The following is an 18,409-nucleotide window of genomic DNA, read 5'->3' on the forward strand; positions in this document are numbered from 1 at the left end:
GGCAGCGCACCCGACCCCATCATTGTTTCCCTTAGGTGGTGGGCCCGCGGGACGGAGAAGCGGAGGTGTTGCCCACGTTGCTTTTTCGGGCTGTGCCCGGCCGGGCTCCGTGGCAAGCCCGGCCACCAGACGCTCGCTGACGAGTCCTCCTTCTGGGCCTGGCTCCAGAAGGGGACCCCGGGCTTCCTCCGGGCCGGGTATCCTCGCTTCCAATTGTGTTATTCATGGAGTCTTTTTGAACCAATCTTAGTCTGGCCCCTTACCTGAGACCAATTTGCCATGGGAGACCCTACCAGGAACACAAGGTTCCAGACAACACAGCCCCCAGGTTCATCGGGGCACACAAACCTCTCCACCACGATAAGGTCCTGGTTCTCGGAAAGGATATAATATATGTTTTGATTATAATTATCAATGCAGTAAAGTGTGTATCATAGCTGTTAGATTTACATCTGAACTGTAGTGGGGTAGAAGTACAAAGTATCAACACATTTAAATACTTAAGTTATGCACAAGTATTCAAATTGTACATAAATGCACTATTTGAGTAAATGTACTTTACACCACTGTACAAGGAACTGTATTATGTAAACAAATATGACTAGAGGGCGAAAGGTCAGGTCTGTACAAATGACCAGAAACAGAGTCATAGACAATGTTGTTCTTCAAATAATTCAAAGGCCTGATATATGTTTTATAAACCCAAAATATCAAAGTGTTGGACACTATCTTATTGATGTTGCTGTTCTCAGAATAAGCCTAACTAATTAAACATTATCATTAAATGAGTAGGCTTTATTTGGACTGTATAAGGAGGAAATCACCCTCAGTTTTCCTCCTGACAAAATAGCCTAACTTTAATCAATTTAGATATTCTACAACTCCTTAATAGCACTATTATTTTATGGCTGGTTATTTTGAAAAGATCAGATGATTTATAGAAGTGCAACTTCTATAAACAATAGCTTTAAAATAATAGGGTAGAGGGATGTTGTGGTTAATCTTTGGATTCAACAGCATATCATTCATAAACTATTCCTGTATTTGAAGGGGCAACAACCTCACGTCTTTGTTTTATTCTTATATATGCACTAACAAGCGGCTGTCACTCAGCCTTGCGAAGTCCCGCCTCTTTGCCTCACAATCCAATGAGCTCAGCTGAGAGGAACTCACACTTCCGGTCCTTCATACAAACACATGTGAACTAGCCGCTAGCTTAGTCAACAACACAAAAGGGGCAATAAACGCCACTGAAGATGGTCCAGTTAAGTAGAATCATCTTCCGGAAAGTAAGTACTGTAGCAGACATTATATAAATAGCATGCTAACGTTTCAGCAGTGTCTGTTTTCTAACAACTGTTGTGGTGACATTGGCTGTGAAGCAACTGCAAGCTACTCTTGCTAACTGCTGTCAAAACATTGAGTCACTGAGTGTGTGTGTGTGTGTGTGTGTGTGTGTGTGTGTGTGTGTGTGTGTGTGTGTGTGTGTGTGTGTGTGTGTGTGTGTGTGTGTGTGTGTGTGTGTGTGTGTGTGTGTGTGTGTGTGTGTGTGTGTGTGTGTGTGTGTGGATTTGGATACATTTGCATATTTCCCCAAATGTTTAATCTTTATATTTTGCTAGCAATGCAATGACAATAAGGATATAGTTTGATTTATGAAAATTCGTGTCTGTCCTTGGAAATAGTATGTGTCCTAATTGGGGATTTCATTTTCTCATTATCTCTAAAAAACTATTAATCTATCATTAGACTAAACAATGCTATCAGATCCTGATGGACGTGTGTATATGCAAACTCAGATGCTGTCATGATTACATTTATAGGACTTTGAGGAGTTAATGCCCATCTTGACTTAAGAGTTAAACATCCAGTAGCTACCCAAATACATGTTTAAGACTTCGCATTGTGGTCTTTTATTTAAAAAGTAAAACTACTTGGGTCCAGGTGACCAGTTATCTTTTACACTAATGAATGTAACAATTACCTGGATTATACTCTTTCTTAAATCACTCCTTATATTATTACTAGTAAATAACTTAACATGACCATTGTGTAATCTCTTTACATCTCTTTCTGCTAGCCTTCCCTTTCTCACTGCCACATATCAGTAAATGTTGTTTATTAAAATATAAACATTTGAGTTGTTTAGCCCACCTGTTCTGAAGGTAGCTGTTTTATTATGAATGGCTTTGTCTCTAAAGTTACTCATCACTGTATTCCTCTGCCTCCTACAGTATGGAAACCTTGTGGATAACTTACGTTTGTACGTCCGTGGAGGCAGTGGGGGCATGGGTCTTCCCCGTCTTGGGGGACATGGAGGAAACGGGGGAGATGTTTGGGTGGTGGCTTCAAAAAATGTGACCTTGAAGAGGATCAAGGACAAGTACCCCCAGAAACGTTTTTTGGCTGAAGCAGGAGCCAACAGCAGGTTTGTTTTTGTCATTAGACATAAGTGTCACAACAGAATATACAGTTTGTTGTGGCACTCATCCACCAATCGTTGACATAAGCTGATGACTTAAACATGTCATGTAATGATTGAGTGTGTGAACTGTATTTACTGACAGTGTCCGAGCACTGAAAGGAGAGAGGGGGAAGGACCAGGAGATCTTGGCTCCTGTTGGTATCACAGTCACCGCTGATGATGGCAAAATAATTGGTATGTAAAACTTCTTTTATATACATCCTACATTTTGTCCAATGCATTTTCATTGTTGTATTTATGGAGTTAAGAACATCATATGTGGCAGAAAATCAGAATCAGATGGAGGAGGCATAGACATGATGTTGCAATAAAAACTTACCGGTACTTTTTCCAATCCCTGTCCTTCCAAGGTGACCTGAATACTGAGGGCGATCGTCTGAGGGTGGCAAAAGGAGGATACGGAGGCTCCTTCCACTCAGCATTTGAGCCCACTAAGGGTCAGATCAAACAGATACGGCTGGATCTCAAACTCATCGCTGACCTGGGACTTGTTGGGTGACAGCAGAAACACACATGACTTGACATTTTGGTTTATTTCAGATGAGACTCACAATGGCACAAATATTTCTCTTTAATATCTGATGTGTTGATTCACCGTCAGGTACCCAAATGCAGGGAAGTCCTCTCTCCTGACTGCCATGTCTAATGCAACACCTCAGATTGCCAACTATGCTTGTGAGTACATACTGCTACACACATGTACAGATATACAGTATACTGTGCACTTTTGTTTTGGACATTTCTAAAATCTTTGTAATTTTACAGTCACAACTTTGAGGCCGGAGATCGGCAAACTGATGTATAAAGATCACAAACAGGTATGGGAATGTATGTTGTTTTTACACATTCCTTGAATCTGTTTATTTTCAGCAGTTTCCACTCATTTAGGGATTTTCTTCACATTTCCTTTTTGTACTTTTGGTAGATTTCTGTAGCTGATCTGCCAGGCCTGATTGAGGGAGCTCACATAAACAAAGGCATGGGCCACAAGTTTCTCAAACACGTGGAGAGGACCAAGCAGCTCCTGTTTGTGGTGCGTTGGGCCTGAAAGCACATAAGTTGACAAATACATGTATATACGATTCGAAGAAAACATTCAACCCCAATGTGGTGAGAACAACCAGAGAAGGATTGAGCTTGACATGTTTTCTTTTTTCTCGATGCAGGTAGATGTTTCTGGTTTCCAGCTGGCAAGTAAAACACCGTTTAGGTCGGCCTTTGAAGCTGTTCAACTTCTAACCAAGGTGAGTGATGATATGACTTTTGTTCAAATATAATCATCAAATCTGTATAATAAAGCTTTTATAGTAAATAAATCAGATCTTTCTTACCTTTCCTCACTTTGACTTGTCTATCATCCATCAATCTCATGCCAACCATATTTCTTTATCTCGTTCCTCCTCTTCTCCTGTCTCACTGCGGCCTGAAGGAGTTGGAGTTGTACAAAGAGGAGCTTGTTTCAAAGCCTGCTTTACTGGTGGTGAACAAAATGGACGTGCCTGACGCTGAGGACAAATTCACAGAGCTGAAGGAGCAACTACAAAATCCAGATGGTACAGTTGGCGAAGTTATTTAATAGTTTTATATTTGAATGAAATGTAGTTCAACATAGACAACTCCTTTGCCTTAAGAATCCACCAAAAGATCCCACAATACGTCCAGTCTATCAACGTCCTCTGCGAATAATGCTACTAGGATGTGGGACATTTTGCCAATTACAATAATTGTCTTATTCAGAAGATGGATATAATCAGTGAATATGAAAACAGAATGTATAATATTTCATGAAAAACATTTAGCTCAAATCAACATAATGTAAAAATGGTGGTATAGCCATCACCATTATGCTGAATGCAGTGGAAAAGTGCCGTGTCATAATATATACAATCAACCAGAGCCCTTTGAAACTGAAGCAAATATTAACCATCCAATAATTGAAATATAACTGTTTATAAGACAAAGAAAACCACATGCTTAATGCTATACGATGTGGATATTTAATTCCATTATAAAATGTACATTGTTACTCAAATGAATACTGTCTAAGGGTTATCGTGTTGCTGTATTTGAGATGGATGTGCTTTAGTTTAGAGTTGCAACTATGTATAAGATAATTTATATTCTTTGTTTTTATTTTTTATAAGAAATGGAATTAGATATATTTGGGTTTTGATCCTTGGCAGATATTATTTAAACCAAACAATAAATCTAAAACATAATGAGAAGGTAATTGATAAAGAAATTGAATATAGCAGCAGCCCTTAAATTGGAGAGAGACATTTTAATTCTGTTATCTTTCCTTCCTTTAGAGTTCTCTCATATGTTTCCTGAGGACATGATACCGAAGACCTACATGACCTTCAGACACGTGGTTCCTGTCTCTGCACTCACGGGGTTCGGTATCGACCATTTGAAAAGTTGCATCCGGGAATCCCTCGATGAAGATGCTGCAATGGAAACCAAAGCCGTCCATCAACAGAGACTGCAGACACTGAGGCACAACCCACACTCGTCTTTAGAGAAGAACATGGGCAAAATGTAACACATTTCAGCTGGACAATTACGGATGGGTCGCTTCCTAAAAAAGTTTCAAACTACATGAACGTCAACACCAGGCAAACGGGGTGTCATGAGAAAAGACCAGTGGAAACAGAAAGTGCAGCTTTCACTGTCCCTGGGAGTGATAGCAGAGGATTTTCTCAACCACGGACGCAGCCAAAACATCAAATGTTATGAGGCTCAGAGTTGATCTGTTCTTTGAATATTTGCTTGTGGGTCGGAGGTTATCCAAATCCTATCTCAGTCAACATGGTCCATCTGTATTCAGAAATGATGCAACAGATTTATATACTTAACCATTCAAAGAATGTTGACCAAGCAAATGCAAAAGCAGCACCATGTTTTGTGCCAGATACTTTTAATAGAACATACCTCAAAGACAGAAAAGACCTACCAGCTCTTTTGCATTTCATCAGATTGCTCACATAGATCAAGTGTGTATTTATTTGTATTGGTGTGTTTCGTCGGGATGCACTGATCCAACTCTCCCGTTACTGATCCACATACCTTAATTGTGGTTGTCTTCCAAAACAGAGTAAGGATCAGATAATAGTGCTTTTTTTTCCCCCTCCCAAGTTTAAATTATTTGAACTATAAGTAACAAGAGCCCGGGTGTTGTTGTGGCGTCAAATCTGAACCTGCTATACCTGAATGAATGTTAGGAAGAGAGGAAAGCTGAACCTTAGTTAGCTTAAGCAGTGGATCAGTCACGTCTGGTCATATCTGGTCACCATTGGATCAGCGCATCCTGTTATTGTTTAATACAAATAAATGAATGAAGCAAGTTTTGATAGAAGCAGTGTTTGTTTCTCTAGAAGTACAGTCTGAAGTTAGAAATATCCCCATAGACAGACGTGTTGATGAAAGTTTTATTTTATATTAAATATATTACAATACTGAATAATTAAGAGGAAAAAAATATGAGGATTGATTTTTGCATCATCAGTCTGTACAGCATACAGGCAAAAGAAAAAAGGGGTTGGAAATAAAACACAGCAACTGCAGTATTTATATTTAAACTAGTACAGGTGGGGGCGGGGGTTCAAGGTTCCTGCAGCCCAGCAGAGTGCTGATGTGTCGGGCAGGATGGGACCACATGTATGAGGCTTGGTGGTGCATGAATACATTCAAGTCTCTGGCCAGAAAGAGACAGATGGCTCCATCTGAGGAGACGTTTTGCCAGAGTCGTCCTGTTAGGATCTGTCAGTCCAGCCGTTGTGTGCAGGCAGAGACAGATACATGTTTGGAGATTTGACAGCAACAACTGCAGCCTGCGTGGTCCCATCCTGAGCAGAGAGTCCTCAGAGTGTAGCACAGTGCAATGTAAATACCACCAGGACAAATGTCTCGCACAGTATTATGATGTTAAAAATGTTTCTCAAGAGCTCTGAGATGATGCTCTCTGCAGCCCTGGGACACTTACAAATACTTAAAGAAGACCGGAGCAAAGACAAGAAAGCTCTGGTAAAAGGCAAATCATGAGCCCGTACAGACTTCACTTACATCATTATGTGTGTCCAAACCTTATAAGATATGCCACATGCCAGAGGAACTGCCGCTTCTATTGCCCCAGGACAAATGTGTTAAAAAAAAAACAAACTCTCCACTCAAACTCATCAACACACATAATTACAATAATGCACTTAATTACTGTTGAATCGTTGCTGTACATAATGCTGAGAAAAAAGTGAACATTACAAAGGTACTTAATAAAAAAAGATACTAGTAGCAATATTAGTCCAATATTGTGAAGATCGTATTACCTATACAGTCCTAATGCATACATGAATTACAAATGAACAAGTGCCCACACCTGAACAAAAACTAACAACGGTAAAATGACGAACAGGAGGCCTTGAGACAACAATTTCTACACAAGGTAGAACAATGACTCAGTACTGTACAAAGAACTTGCTTTTTGGGGAGTGATATGGGATACATTTTCAAAGTCCAACTTTAATAGCTGCACTGGCATTAAATCAGTGTTCTCCCTTCTTAATCATCTTTAGACCCTGTGACTTCCTGCCATGAATTGTCCCGACTTTGCGTACAGTACTCATTTGGACAACAGCAAAAAAGGCAATGATGGAAAAAAAGTCCTTCAGTGACATGCTTGTTTACCCTGATGGTCTCACAAATAGCCTACCAGAGAAATAACTTAATTTGATTATAGAACTGTCATGCTGTCGGTCTTCACAAGCTCAAATGGCAAGCACTGTACAGCATAGTTAATCATTTACAAGGCTAAATATCTCAATCAATACAGCTAAATCCAAAATGCACATTTCAATCACAGTTTCCAGATTCCTTGTCCTAATCAGGGCACTCTTGTTATTGTCACATCTCATCTGATCCAACTCATGTGATGACTATTGTAGAAAAGGGAGCACGCTGGCCTCAAAAACATCCAAATGTAGAATTTAGTGAACTAAACACATCTTAACATTATCAATGGTAAATTTCCAAAAACCACCATGAGTGAAAATTGGCACGCCTATAACTACACCAAACACATCCCATTCATTTCACAAAGGAATGGCACATAAAACTATTGACTTTTTCCTAAATAATAATCATCAACACTCTTAATGTGCCACAATGAACTCAAAGAATCCTCAGCTATTACTGGATGTTTGTGTATTCCTCCCAGAGATGGATAAAAACCAGTGCTAAGATAATATAAAAAAACACATTTACATTCTGCTGTGGATGGAGAAAGCTATAGAGGCCACAATCACACAGACAAAGCTAGAGGAGTGAAAAAAATGAGAAACACAGACAGAAGAGCGAGCGCGGGGTATCTTACGCTTTTTACAGAGATTCCGCTTCTGTCTACAACACAATACAGTAGGAAGAGACATCTCGATCTTTTCCTCTTTCAAAATAAAAGCAAAAACATACTCTGTGTGTATTTTCACTGTACATATGTACACAGCACAAACAAATCGAGGGGCACGAGGAGCAGGGTGGGGTCAGGTGGTTGGGTCATGGGGTAATGGGCTATAACTGGTGATGCTATATGGGTTATCTATAGTGGAGAGAAAGTGTCTAAGTCTACAGAAGGTATTAAAATCACTGCCCCCTCGCATGCTTTCCTCTCAGATCAGACTTCTGTCTTCTCGTCTGTTCAGTAGGAGGAGGTTGTAATAAACAGGGTTGTCTCATGCATACAGTGTTGGAGTTTCTACAGTGATTCACGTGCGTCAAAATGATCCAGAGATGCAGAGTGATACGATGACGTGCCCCTGGCTCCACGGCTCCTTTTAGAGAGGAGCTCAAAACACGGGGGGAAGTCGGGCGGTGAAGTTGAAGTGGGTATGACGGGATGTAAAAAGGTTGTGTGGATGTTTAACGAAAGGTTGGAGTTCGGGGTGGAGGGGGGTTTCCAGTCCCATAAATGAGGCCTGAGCAGTCAGGAACAGCTCAGTCTGAGCTCCAGCTGATCTGGAGTGGATGTGGAGCTGGTTTCTCTGCCGGCAATCCGCATCGTCACCCACTGAATGACGCCGTCTGGCAAGAAAGCCTCGGAGATGCTTGTTCACACTCACTCACACACACCTTTGCCTATTTCCACTCCAGTGGGGGGCTTTCTCTCCATTTCTCTTAAATAGATTAGAGTCAATTTTGTTTTTGTGTTTTTCATTCATAGAAAAGGAGCAACAAGAGTAATTCCTTGAGATCTTTTGCAGAGCGGGTGAGAAGGCTGTTATATTGATGTCTCCCACAGCTGAAGAGATAAAGGGGGAAGCAGAAGAAAGAGAGAGGGATGGGGAAGACAAAAAGAAAGAAGACTTATTAACATGTGTGCACCAATAGTCATCTCACTTCCTGTTTGTATGGAATTAGTCATGTCCAAAAAGATAAATCTGGTCTTATTGGAGCTGTTTATGATATTATGTAACGAATAACACGAGTTCATCTGACAGCCTGTGTTTACATCAGCACAAAAGGGTTGTGAACCACTGCTTAGTCACAATGACCCTTCTATTTAGCTTGATCAGTGTATCGTCTGTATATAAAGGATGTGTAATGATTAATACTTGCCCTGGCACTCTGCCTGTTGACTTTCCTCTGGTCATCGGGGAGGGGGGGCATGGGGTAAGGGTATCTCCTGCTGGATGCAATTGATCCTGTAGAGGAAGTGGGAGACTTGGCAGGGGAAAGTGTCCTGAGGAAAAGAGGAAGTGACATTATTAATAAAGTGCCTCTTATGTTCTGGTTAGTCTAGGATTAAGTTGACCAAAGACACAGATGGATAGATGAAGCGAGATTCAGGAGCTAATGTTAGATCTGTGGCTTTGGGCAACATCCTCCTTCAGCTGCTCTAGTTTTTCACCTTCCTTTTGAGAGAGATTGATCTTAAAAGCTCTCACTGCTGCTCACCAAACACAGAGACAGACAGATCATGTAATCTTTTAAAAACATAGCTCAGCTTTTAGGGGCAACCTCTGTTCACAGTACATGGTTCCCAGCAGCGGTGTAGGCAGTCCTAGTTTCCTGCAACTCACATGCTTCACCCTGCCACAGCATTACCGACACACAAACATGCCAGGATTTGCAACAATTCACCTTAAGAGACTTCTATTGAACCAATTTGTATTCTTAAAAATGTTGGATCAGTGTTTAAATGACGAATGCTGGGAACAGTGAGTATGATGAGGTGACTGGGACGGCGGACCAGACCGGTGCTGGGTGAGAAACAGAGAGTCAGTGGAGAGCTCCTGTCCAGTGAACCTGCCCCATGTGGTACCAGCTGCTAGCTAATTCTTTTTTGATTTGTGCTGATTTAAGTTCTGAAAATAATTTGTTTAATCACTGGGAAAATGTGTGTTTCTCTTTACTTCTAGAATCATATGGACTGTTTCTGTATTAAATGTAAAAGCAGGCTGAGGGGTTTGCTCCTGGACAAGGCGGAGGTCTATTGATTACAGTGCTGATTGATTGTGTTACTTGAGCTTGTAGAAACAAATGGTGACACTCTACAGTGCCAGGGCCAGAGCTTCCTTGTTGTTTTCAAGGAAACGTTGTGGCTTTATTATCTATAGACCTCTGACACGATCAGAGTGACGGACTACAGATTGTCACAGAGGCTCAGTTAAGATGTCAAGCCTGACTCTGCAGCGACATCGCACTGAAGGCACGTGAGGTCACTGGGAGCGAGGCTGGGCCGACACACAGACACTTACTGACAGAACAACACACAGCATGCAGCAGGGGACTGAAGGGGAGAAGGGAATAAGGAGAAATTAGGAATACAATGACTTCATTATAATTGTCACACTTGCACAGGCAGTTGGAGAAATGTTGTTCTGCGGAATGATTAGCTGAAAATAAAAATCTGCAAAGTAAAGTGCAGCTGATCACAAAGAAGGAATGTTTTCACTCAAACTAAAAGGAAGAATAACATAAAATAGGATAAATTGCAATGTACAGTGGAAAATAAAAGCGTAATACCCAGCCACCCCCTTTGGGAACTCCATGTTGAACATGCCTGCTTCTTTCTTTGAGATTTGACTTTAAAATGTCCAGATTGGAGCTACAGTAATTGTTAATTTTTTACTGACCAAGCCACAAATAAAACCAAAAGTGAGGGGTCTTCAGACAAGCATGAGGGGTACGGGACATATCCTGAAGTTATACCTAAGGTAAGGTCCTTGAGTGTTTTTATTCACATCTTCTACCCATTTAGTTACATCATAAAACTCTTTGCAGCGAGGGGTTAAATACCTGTGGGAGGGGGAGGGGGTGATGGTCACAACAGAAGGAGGGGGAGAAGAGAGAAAAGGAAGGAAGGGAATATAATTGAAAAGGACAGAAAATAAGCGAGTGTGGAGGGCAGGAGAGAGGAAGAGGAGATATTTAGGAAAGCAGAGCAGAGCAAAGATATCCTGAACAAACACCAAGATGCAATTGAGAAAATGGTGAGAAGACGGCGGACAGACCTGTGTGTGGATTCAGATGAAAACGGCACCATGGAAATCACAAACAACTGTGTGGTGTGTGTCAGGCTCAGTTGCATATTGGTTACATTTCATTCCAAGCAGTTAGCAGTCAGTCTCATTCTTGCAATGAGAACAGATGCACTGCATATGCCAAGAGCTTCAAACCCACAAAATAACAAACTAACGCGGCAGGCTGGGAAGCAGCCAATGCATGAGGTTCATCCACAGTCAACAGGCATACATGCAAATACTTGCTCACAGGTTATAGGTGTATAGGAGTAAAGATTAAGAGGGGCGGTACAGCCTCGCAAGAGAAGCGAGTTTACACTGCTAGAGACAACATGACCTCACAATCATTGGACTAGGCTCAATGCAACATTCTCGTGTGACCTCTTTTTGTGGAACATTTGTGAGAAACATAATGAGTTGTAATCTTTTAACAGCAACAACACAACTTACTTACTGATAAAATTAAGATTTTACCTTTTCTGTCAATAAATCGTATGTAAAGAACAAAACCAACAATGGATTGATCCTAACGCTGTACTCAGCAACAACTGGGGTTAATAGATCGAACTGTTTTAAACCTTCATTGTCGTTCAAACACTATTAAATACACCTGAATGAGCCACACAGCTGGCTGAAAAGAGAGACTGTGGTTCGTTTCTGTCAAGGCTGTAAATTCTCTTGAGCGTGCCAAACCTGTATTACTTGACGGTTAAAGGTAGTTCAAAATAAATACAGTATTTACTCCCATTTGAGAAACATTTGCATAAACTGCAGCACACAGCTGTGTTGTATGGAGTCCTTTAAGTTATTTAGTGTATATTTTTTTATCTGAAACACATACATTTTATTAAAGCACCTTTTGGGACATCCATCCAGATAATTGTTGCCTTTTATTGTTCACAATTTTAAAAGATTGATGATTTACATCTTAAGTAGGAACAGGTGGGACAAGGTAGTTATTATTGTTCAGGGCCTGACATTTTTGATGTTATTTATAATCGTTAAAATGGAAAATTGAAGCCTACTGCCAGCATTACTCTAAGAAAAAGTATATTTTTCACCAGAGCTTAACCGTGTCTGCCCATCCCATGCTAATCTTCAACAACCTCACAAAATGCCAGGACTTACTCAGTGGAGTTGGAGCGAGCACGAAACTTCTTTCCCTTCAGTTTCTTGCGATTCCCACTCAGATTTCCTGAAAAGAAACAGAACATAAACGCACACTTTAAATACAAGTATCTACAATTACCTGCACAATATTTTACTGGGAGTGATGTTTATTGCAGGAGAGAACAATTAGAACGCTGAAAAGGGCTGTGATGTGTTTGTTACCGCAAAACAAAGTCAGGCAATGGGCGCCAGAGGGGGAAAAAGTAATAAGTTGTAGAGAAAATTCCCCTTAAATGATTAAGACATTTGACACACATACTATTTTTTCTCAGGCCCCCATGTGATGTTAGGTAATCATATTAGTTTAGATTAGTCAACTTTATCATCCCTAATGAAAAAACCAATTTGCTCATCTCATACAGACACAAACAGTATACAGTATGTATACAATACAAAAAATAAATCACACCATAAACCATAAAATTGCTACCTCCAAAGACCACATCAAAAAGTGTTAATTACCAAAACAAAGGCGCAGCAGAGGTTAAGTGTTTTCTCTCCCTGTATGAACTGTCTGAATGGGGATTTGTGCTTTACCTTGCCATGAGTTGCTTCTTGGTCGCCCATTTTCACAGATGTCAGAGATGTGTTTGGCATCTGGGATTCTCTCGCTCCACGAGTGTGATAGGCCATTAGATCTACTCACACGCACACACAGTGGTAAATATTATCAGATCATCATCATCCTTCTAAGCTGCCACAAATCATTTTACTTCTGTTCTGGTTGCATTAGTGGAGACGAAGGACAAGGGGAATATGAACACACCATCGCAGCAGATGGCAACATTATGAGCCGGGAAACAATATCATGGCAGCTGAAAGTGACACATGATATGAGAAATGTAGCCGCAAGATTTTTTCTGCTTGATTCTCCATCAGCAAAATGTCCATCATTTTGAAAACATTTTGATTCATCTTCAAAATGTGCACAGAATGAGACACATAATGAAAGCCATGATAGTAACAAAGCACGATATAAACACACCAGTGACTAAACACACGCACGCACACGCGCGCACACACTGCCAACAAATTAATGAGTGATGATGAGATGGCACACCTGAAGCCAAACACTGAGATGTTCTGAGAAATGGATGGGATGGAGGGGGTGAAGGACAGGGTGCAAATCTGATGATGCGACAGGCAGGCTGACCTCTTCTTGGAGCTGCAGCCGGAGTTTGTGCTGACCCCCGGAGGCATGTCACTGTAAAATGAGTCTGCATCCCCAGGCTTTGTTACATAGTCACCTGGGGGCATTTGCCTGGAAATACAAAATAATTATTTTAGATCCCAGAAATAATCACCCTTCATAGTTATTTGTTATAAAGCTGTACACTTAAACAAATAATGTGTGTTCTTGCTTTGAGATGTATTTTTTTCTTATGTATTTGTTAAAATGCCTGTTTTATAAGTCTACCACAGCTATACATAATCCAGTAGGATGTTCCACATATTGCCGAAAACAGATGTTCATGTGTTGCATTCAAATCTGTTGAACCTTGCATTAGTGAAGTAAGTGCTTCAGTTTAACGGCAGACATAATGGTGTGTGATGCCTTTTTTAGTGGTGGAAATTAAGTATGTACATTTAGTTAAATACTGTCATTATCTGCAAATGTAAGTTTTCCTTTCTACTCCACTACATTTATTTCAGTAATGATAATCAACCACTGTGTAAAAGAAATTTGTTGTTGAGCTTTTTTGTAATGTGTGTGAAAGATATTATTTACAGGACACTCGCTCTAAAAACTTTTAATTGTCATGTGTATTCAATTTAATCGCAGCACATTTGAAATCAGGTTAAAATGAGCAAACCGGCAGAATCTTCGATGAACTTCAGATTCCTCATAGCGTCTCTGTTTGTAGCTCCTGTGAAGAGAAGTATGAGTACCCTCAGTCGAAATACACGATATAACTCTTTTAAAATGCATTGTATAATATAAAGCACTGATTCCCAGTCTCGTTGACTTGGGACCCCTCAAAACAAAGCAATTTCTATTTGTGACCCCTAGTCAATTTTTTCTTGCTCTGTTTAATGGTTATTGGAAGCCTTTCAGGTCTACGTTAATTCCATAATTAACAAGTATAAAAGATAAAAACAAACATAATTGTGTGTCCTATCCTATTTACCATCTACCATGTCACGATCTAGATTTCTCCCTGTGTTTGCAACAGTTTGGGAACTCTAAAGCATCACTCGTGCAGGCTGAGGGACACTCACTTGAAACCCCAGGCTGTAGCAGCCAGTATGAGGGCGAGGAGGAGGATGGAGCCTGTGATGGCCCCGATGATGATGTTGGTACTGGTGTAACCTAAGACAGTGGGAGAGAGGACAGTGGGGAGGAGGAGGTGTGTTAATTGGATGTGTGTCTCTTGTTTCCTGAATAGTGGGGACACAAGGGGATACATTAACCACAAACCACTGCAGCAGAACACAAAAACACAGTACATTTAGCAGGAAAAGTGTCAAAGGAGAACAGGGGGGACAAACCGAGAACAACCAAACTGCTGTCAGACTTTAGCACTACTCTGAGAGGAACCTACATGTGCAGGAGGTTCCCATTCAGGACAACATTACAAACTGCTTGTTTTAACTGAATGAAGATCAGAATTAGTGGACCAAGGTGAAGCTGAAGGTGGGGTGAGAGAGGAAGAGGACAAGGAAATGACATCAAAGACAGGACAAATACAATGAAAAGGAACTCAAATCTGACCTCAAGTCACTCCGTCAAAGACATCAGCCTGTCGACAAAGAATGAGTGTGAAAATAATGACAAATAAAAAGAATGACATGCATGGTTCAGTGAATACAAATGCAGCTGGTTTTAATGAGCAGACATGAAACCCGGCACAGAGGCTCAAACAAAAAAAGAAAAGAAAAGCTTCAAAGAAATATTTGTGAATGGGATTTCAAGTGAGTGAATGCTGACTAGAAAGAGTTTAGACGTATAGAAAGCAGAGAAGAACGAAAGAAAGTGCAGAAAATGTGAACTGAAAAGAGGTTTGGAGAGAGGCATCAAATAGTGTAGGGGATTAACATCTCTCACCAGAAACTGAGGCGGTTGGTCCGACCACGGGATAGCTGAGAGGAGATGTGGAGTTACAGTCATCTCCTGCCCAGCCCAGGTAACACACACACTTCAGATCACTGCTGCACACCTACAGTAGAAAAAGACAATAGTCAAAAACCTGCACACTGAACTCCTGTAGTACATGTTGTGCTGAAGACACATGATCAGAGCAATGTACTGTGTCACCAAAATATGTGTGCCCCACATCCTGATCATATATAATGAACTGATTTATGTAGTATTCAAAAGACTGAGTGTAGTTTACGGTTTCAGTGAGTAATGCTGTTTTAAAATGTTTAGCCTATATTTATTAAGTAACATTATTGTTAGCAAGCTCATTCAAGCAAATGAGACATTACATTATAAATGTTGTTTCACATCTTTATGTCAGAACCTGTTGTTAAACTGATCCTTATGTATTCTTCTAAAAAGAAAAACAGACTTAAATAACAGTATTAACCATTTGGAGCTTCTTTACGCTGAAGACATAACAACAGTACATATCCGATTTACCGATTTTTACACAATTGTTTGTTATCATAGGTTTGTTCACCGTGTGTGTGTGTGTGTGTGTGTGTGTGTGTGTGTGTGTGTGTGTGTGTGTGTGTGTGTGTGTGTGTGTGTGTGTGTGTGTGTGTGTGTGTGTGTGTGTGTGTGTGTGTGTGTGTGTGTGTGTGTGTGTGTGTGTGTGTGTGTGTGTGTGTGTGTGTGTGTGTGTGTGTGTGTGTGTGTGTCTGTGTCTGTGTCTGTGTGTGTGTCTGTGTCTGTGTCTGTGTCTGTGTGTGTTTACCCCATGTCCAGAGCAGACCATCTTGTCAGTGGTACCGGGACATGTGCTGAAGTTGAATTGCTGAATTTGGATACATTTGTGATTGAAGCAGATGCGGTCTGTCCCACAGGCCGTCCCGTCCTCGACGTATCCCAGGTCAGTGTCTCCGTCGATCAACACGTGAGCCCCGCTGAACAACAAACACGCCTGAGTCGGTCACACAGCACTTAACGTGATAAAACACTATATATTTCCTTCCAAACTTAAAATTAGTTGATTAGTAAATGTTGCCTTTCAGCAGCGCCTTCTCTTGTAAAAAGCTTATACAGAACAAGGGAACCAAACTACTCCAGAGATAAAAGTAACTCAAACAAAAGTATTTTTATGTACTTTGTATATTTCAGGATGTATTTGAATGATGTGTACCTGCATTCAAGAGAAGCACTGTGCTGCGCCACTGAGAAGGAGGTGAGTCCTCCCTGCAGCTCTCCAAGTCGCGGGGAAGGGGAGATGTTGGAGCACAGCAGATAACCACAATGAACATCCCTGAAACACAAAGACGCAACCAAACGTTAAGGAGAGTAAAAATAGGATGATAACAGAAGTGCACAGGGTTCAGTCACAGAAAAGTCTCGCTTACTGTTTGTTACACTGGATCCAGGTGTCCTTGTCCTTCCCACAGTTTCCTTTTTCTGTCCCCTCGATGTTCAGCTTCTCGTAACAGAACTTATCAGCCGCTGTTGCCTCTTAGGGAGAAACACACAATGAGCATTAACATCTACAGCTCTGGGAGTTTATATCTATTTGTCAATTTGCACATGGGAATAATACACTTACTCTCTCCCCAAATGTACTTGCACTGTCGGTCTTTGGTTTTGCATCTTCCATTGAAGCAGCGACCCTGTAGAGAGATATAGGGTGTCAAAACTTCTATTAAAGTTTACATTTGGTGAATTAACTTCAAGATTAAGGGATTTCTTTTAAATTTTTCTATCTTTCTTTTACAATTTTTTGTTAATTTATCCTCAAACCATAGGGATACAGCTATAAAAAAGACATCACCTGTGCATTAGTAAAGAGTTCTTAAAATGATCTGAATATGTCACCTGGTCCTTTTCACACGTGTAGCCATCCATCTTGTGCACATTAGCTGGACACTGGAAAATAGCAAAGAACACGTCAGAGATAATGTGATGTACTGTAAGAGTCTAATAACATCCTGTGATTTTCTAAAAATGAGGGATATAGCTGCGGCTGCAGAAAACTGTGCGAGGGATGCTCACCTGGCTGGAGTTGCCTGTGCAGTTTTCTGGGATGTCACAGTCGTTCACTGCATCTCTGCATGACACTCCCATGAACTCCATCTGCAGCAGCACACAATGAAGGTCAGACAGACTGTGAGTGTTTGTAATTGGGCTTTGTGTCAGAGGAACAAGAGATCAGGAAATGTCAGCCCTCTGCGCCAACTCTCTCTTTCCCAAAGTATCATTAGTCCATCTTTGACAATGCTGTGTACCCATTAACACATATTTTTTTGCAGACAGCCTAGACTCAAAATACACTGCCCGTCCAAAAAAAAGGTCACACACTCTAATATTTCGTTTGACCGCCTTTAGCTTTGATTACGGCATGCACTCGCTGTGGCATCGTTTCCACAAGCTTCTGCAATGTCACAACATTTATTTCTGTCTTGCGTAAATTTTTCGCCAAGATCTTGTATTGATGACGGGAGATTCTACCCACTGCACAAAGTGTTCTCCGGCACATCCCAAAGATTCTCAATCGGGTTCAGGTCTGGACTCTGTGGTGGCCAATCCATGTGTGAAAAAGATGTCTCATGCTCCCTGAACCACTCTTTCACCATTTGAGCCTGATGGACCTTGGCATTGTCATCTTGGAACATGCCTGTGCCATCAGGGAAGAAAAAATCCATTGATGGAATAACCTGGTCCTTCAGTATATTCAGGTAGTCAGCTGACCTCATTCTTTGGGCACATAACGTTGCTGAACCTAGACCAGACCCACTGCAGCAACCCCAGATCATAGCATGTTACCATTTCTACTGTAATTGAAAGGATATATTTCCATATTAAATCCAAGTGGAAATGGATTTGAAGACCATAAAGGGCCCAATATAAGAAGAATCGGAGGATGAAACCCTCTTTATTGGTCACTCATGCACACAGCAGAGCACACACAGGGAAATTTGTCCTCTGCATTTAACCCATTGTATTACTAGGAGCACTCGGCAGCTACTGTACAGCAGAGAGTGAAAGTGTGTCCTGTCCTGTACCTGGCAGCTGTTGCAGCAGAGTCCGTTGCTGCACTTGGAGCCATGGGTCAGGGTGCACTTGTCACAGCAGGCCTCCCCCTCTATGGCACACTCCTAAAAGACAAACACAGAA

General features: G+C 41.0%; 2 protein-coding genes across 3 annotated transcripts in view; one reads left to right on the forward strand and one right to left on the reverse strand.

Annotated features, from left to right (window-relative positions):
* The first annotated feature begins 1,162 nt into the window (after positions 1–1,162).
* Positions 1,163–5,829, forward strand: gtpbp10 (GTP-binding protein 10 (putative)). The gene is made up of 10 exons (XM_063878885.1): positions 1,163–1,289; positions 2,235–2,428; positions 2,568–2,659; positions 2,836–2,980; positions 3,087–3,160; positions 3,251–3,303; positions 3,411–3,518; positions 3,652–3,729; positions 3,915–4,038; positions 4,795–5,829. The coding sequence occupies exons 1-10, from the start codon at positions 1,257–1,259 to the stop codon at positions 5,025–5,027; spliced, it is 1,134 nt and encodes a 377-aa protein (XP_063734955.1). The 5' UTR covers positions 1,163–1,256; the 3' UTR covers positions 5,028–5,829.
* A 70-nt stretch (positions 5,830–5,899) lies between these two features.
* adam22 (ADAM metallopeptidase domain 22) overlaps positions 5,900–18,409 on the reverse strand; it is a 53,328-nt gene continuing 40,818 nt past the window's right edge. Inside the window, exons 17-31 of one of the 2 annotated variants that reach the window (XM_063878884.1) lie at positions 18,298–18,390; positions 17,288–17,368; positions 17,111–17,161; positions 16,842–16,905; positions 16,645–16,750; positions 16,431–16,550; positions 16,026–16,194; positions 15,212–15,323; positions 14,386–14,476; positions 13,980–14,033; positions 13,319–13,426; positions 12,703–12,803; positions 12,124–12,190; positions 9,089–9,212; positions 5,900–8,771 (exon numbers count right to left, since the gene is read on the reverse strand). In XM_063878884.1, coding sequence (XP_063734954.1) covers positions 8,751–8,771; positions 9,089–9,212; positions 12,124–12,190; positions 12,703–12,803; positions 13,319–13,426; positions 13,980–14,033; positions 14,386–14,476; positions 15,212–15,323; positions 16,026–16,194; positions 16,431–16,550; positions 16,645–16,750; positions 16,842–16,905; positions 17,111–17,161; positions 17,288–17,368; positions 18,298–18,390 — 1,362 coding nt within the window. In that variant the 3' untranslated portion in view covers positions 5,900–8,750. Of the gene's footprint in view, positions 8,772–9,088; positions 9,213–12,123; positions 12,191–12,702; positions 12,804–13,225; positions 13,427–13,979; positions 14,034–14,385; positions 14,477–15,211; positions 15,324–16,025; positions 16,195–16,430; positions 16,551–16,644; positions 16,751–16,841; positions 16,906–17,110; positions 17,162–17,287; positions 17,369–18,297; positions 18,391–18,409 lie in introns of both variants that reach the window. The other variant, XM_063878882.1, reaches the window with a different exon arrangement.

This window comes from Eleginops maclovinus, chromosome 3 (assembly GCF_036324505.1).
Source record: "Eleginops maclovinus isolate JMC-PN-2008 ecotype Puerto Natales chromosome 3, JC_Emac_rtc_rv5, whole genome shotgun sequence".
NCBI classification, from domain to species: domain Eukaryota; kingdom Metazoa; phylum Chordata; class Actinopteri; order Perciformes; family Eleginopidae; genus Eleginops; species Eleginops maclovinus.

Coding starts and splice junctions, on each gene's coding strand:
- gtpbp10 (XM_063878885.1), top strand. CDS start 1,257: ATGGTCCAGTTAAGTAGAATCATCTTCCGGAAA. Junction 1,290..2,234: donor GTAGAATCATCTTCCGGAAA/GTAAGTACTGTA, acceptor TGCCTCCTACAG/TATGGAAACCTTGTGGATAA. Junction 2,660..2,835: donor TGATGATGGCAAAATAATTG/GTATGTAAAACT, acceptor TGTCCTTCCAAG/GTGACCTGAATACTGAGGGC.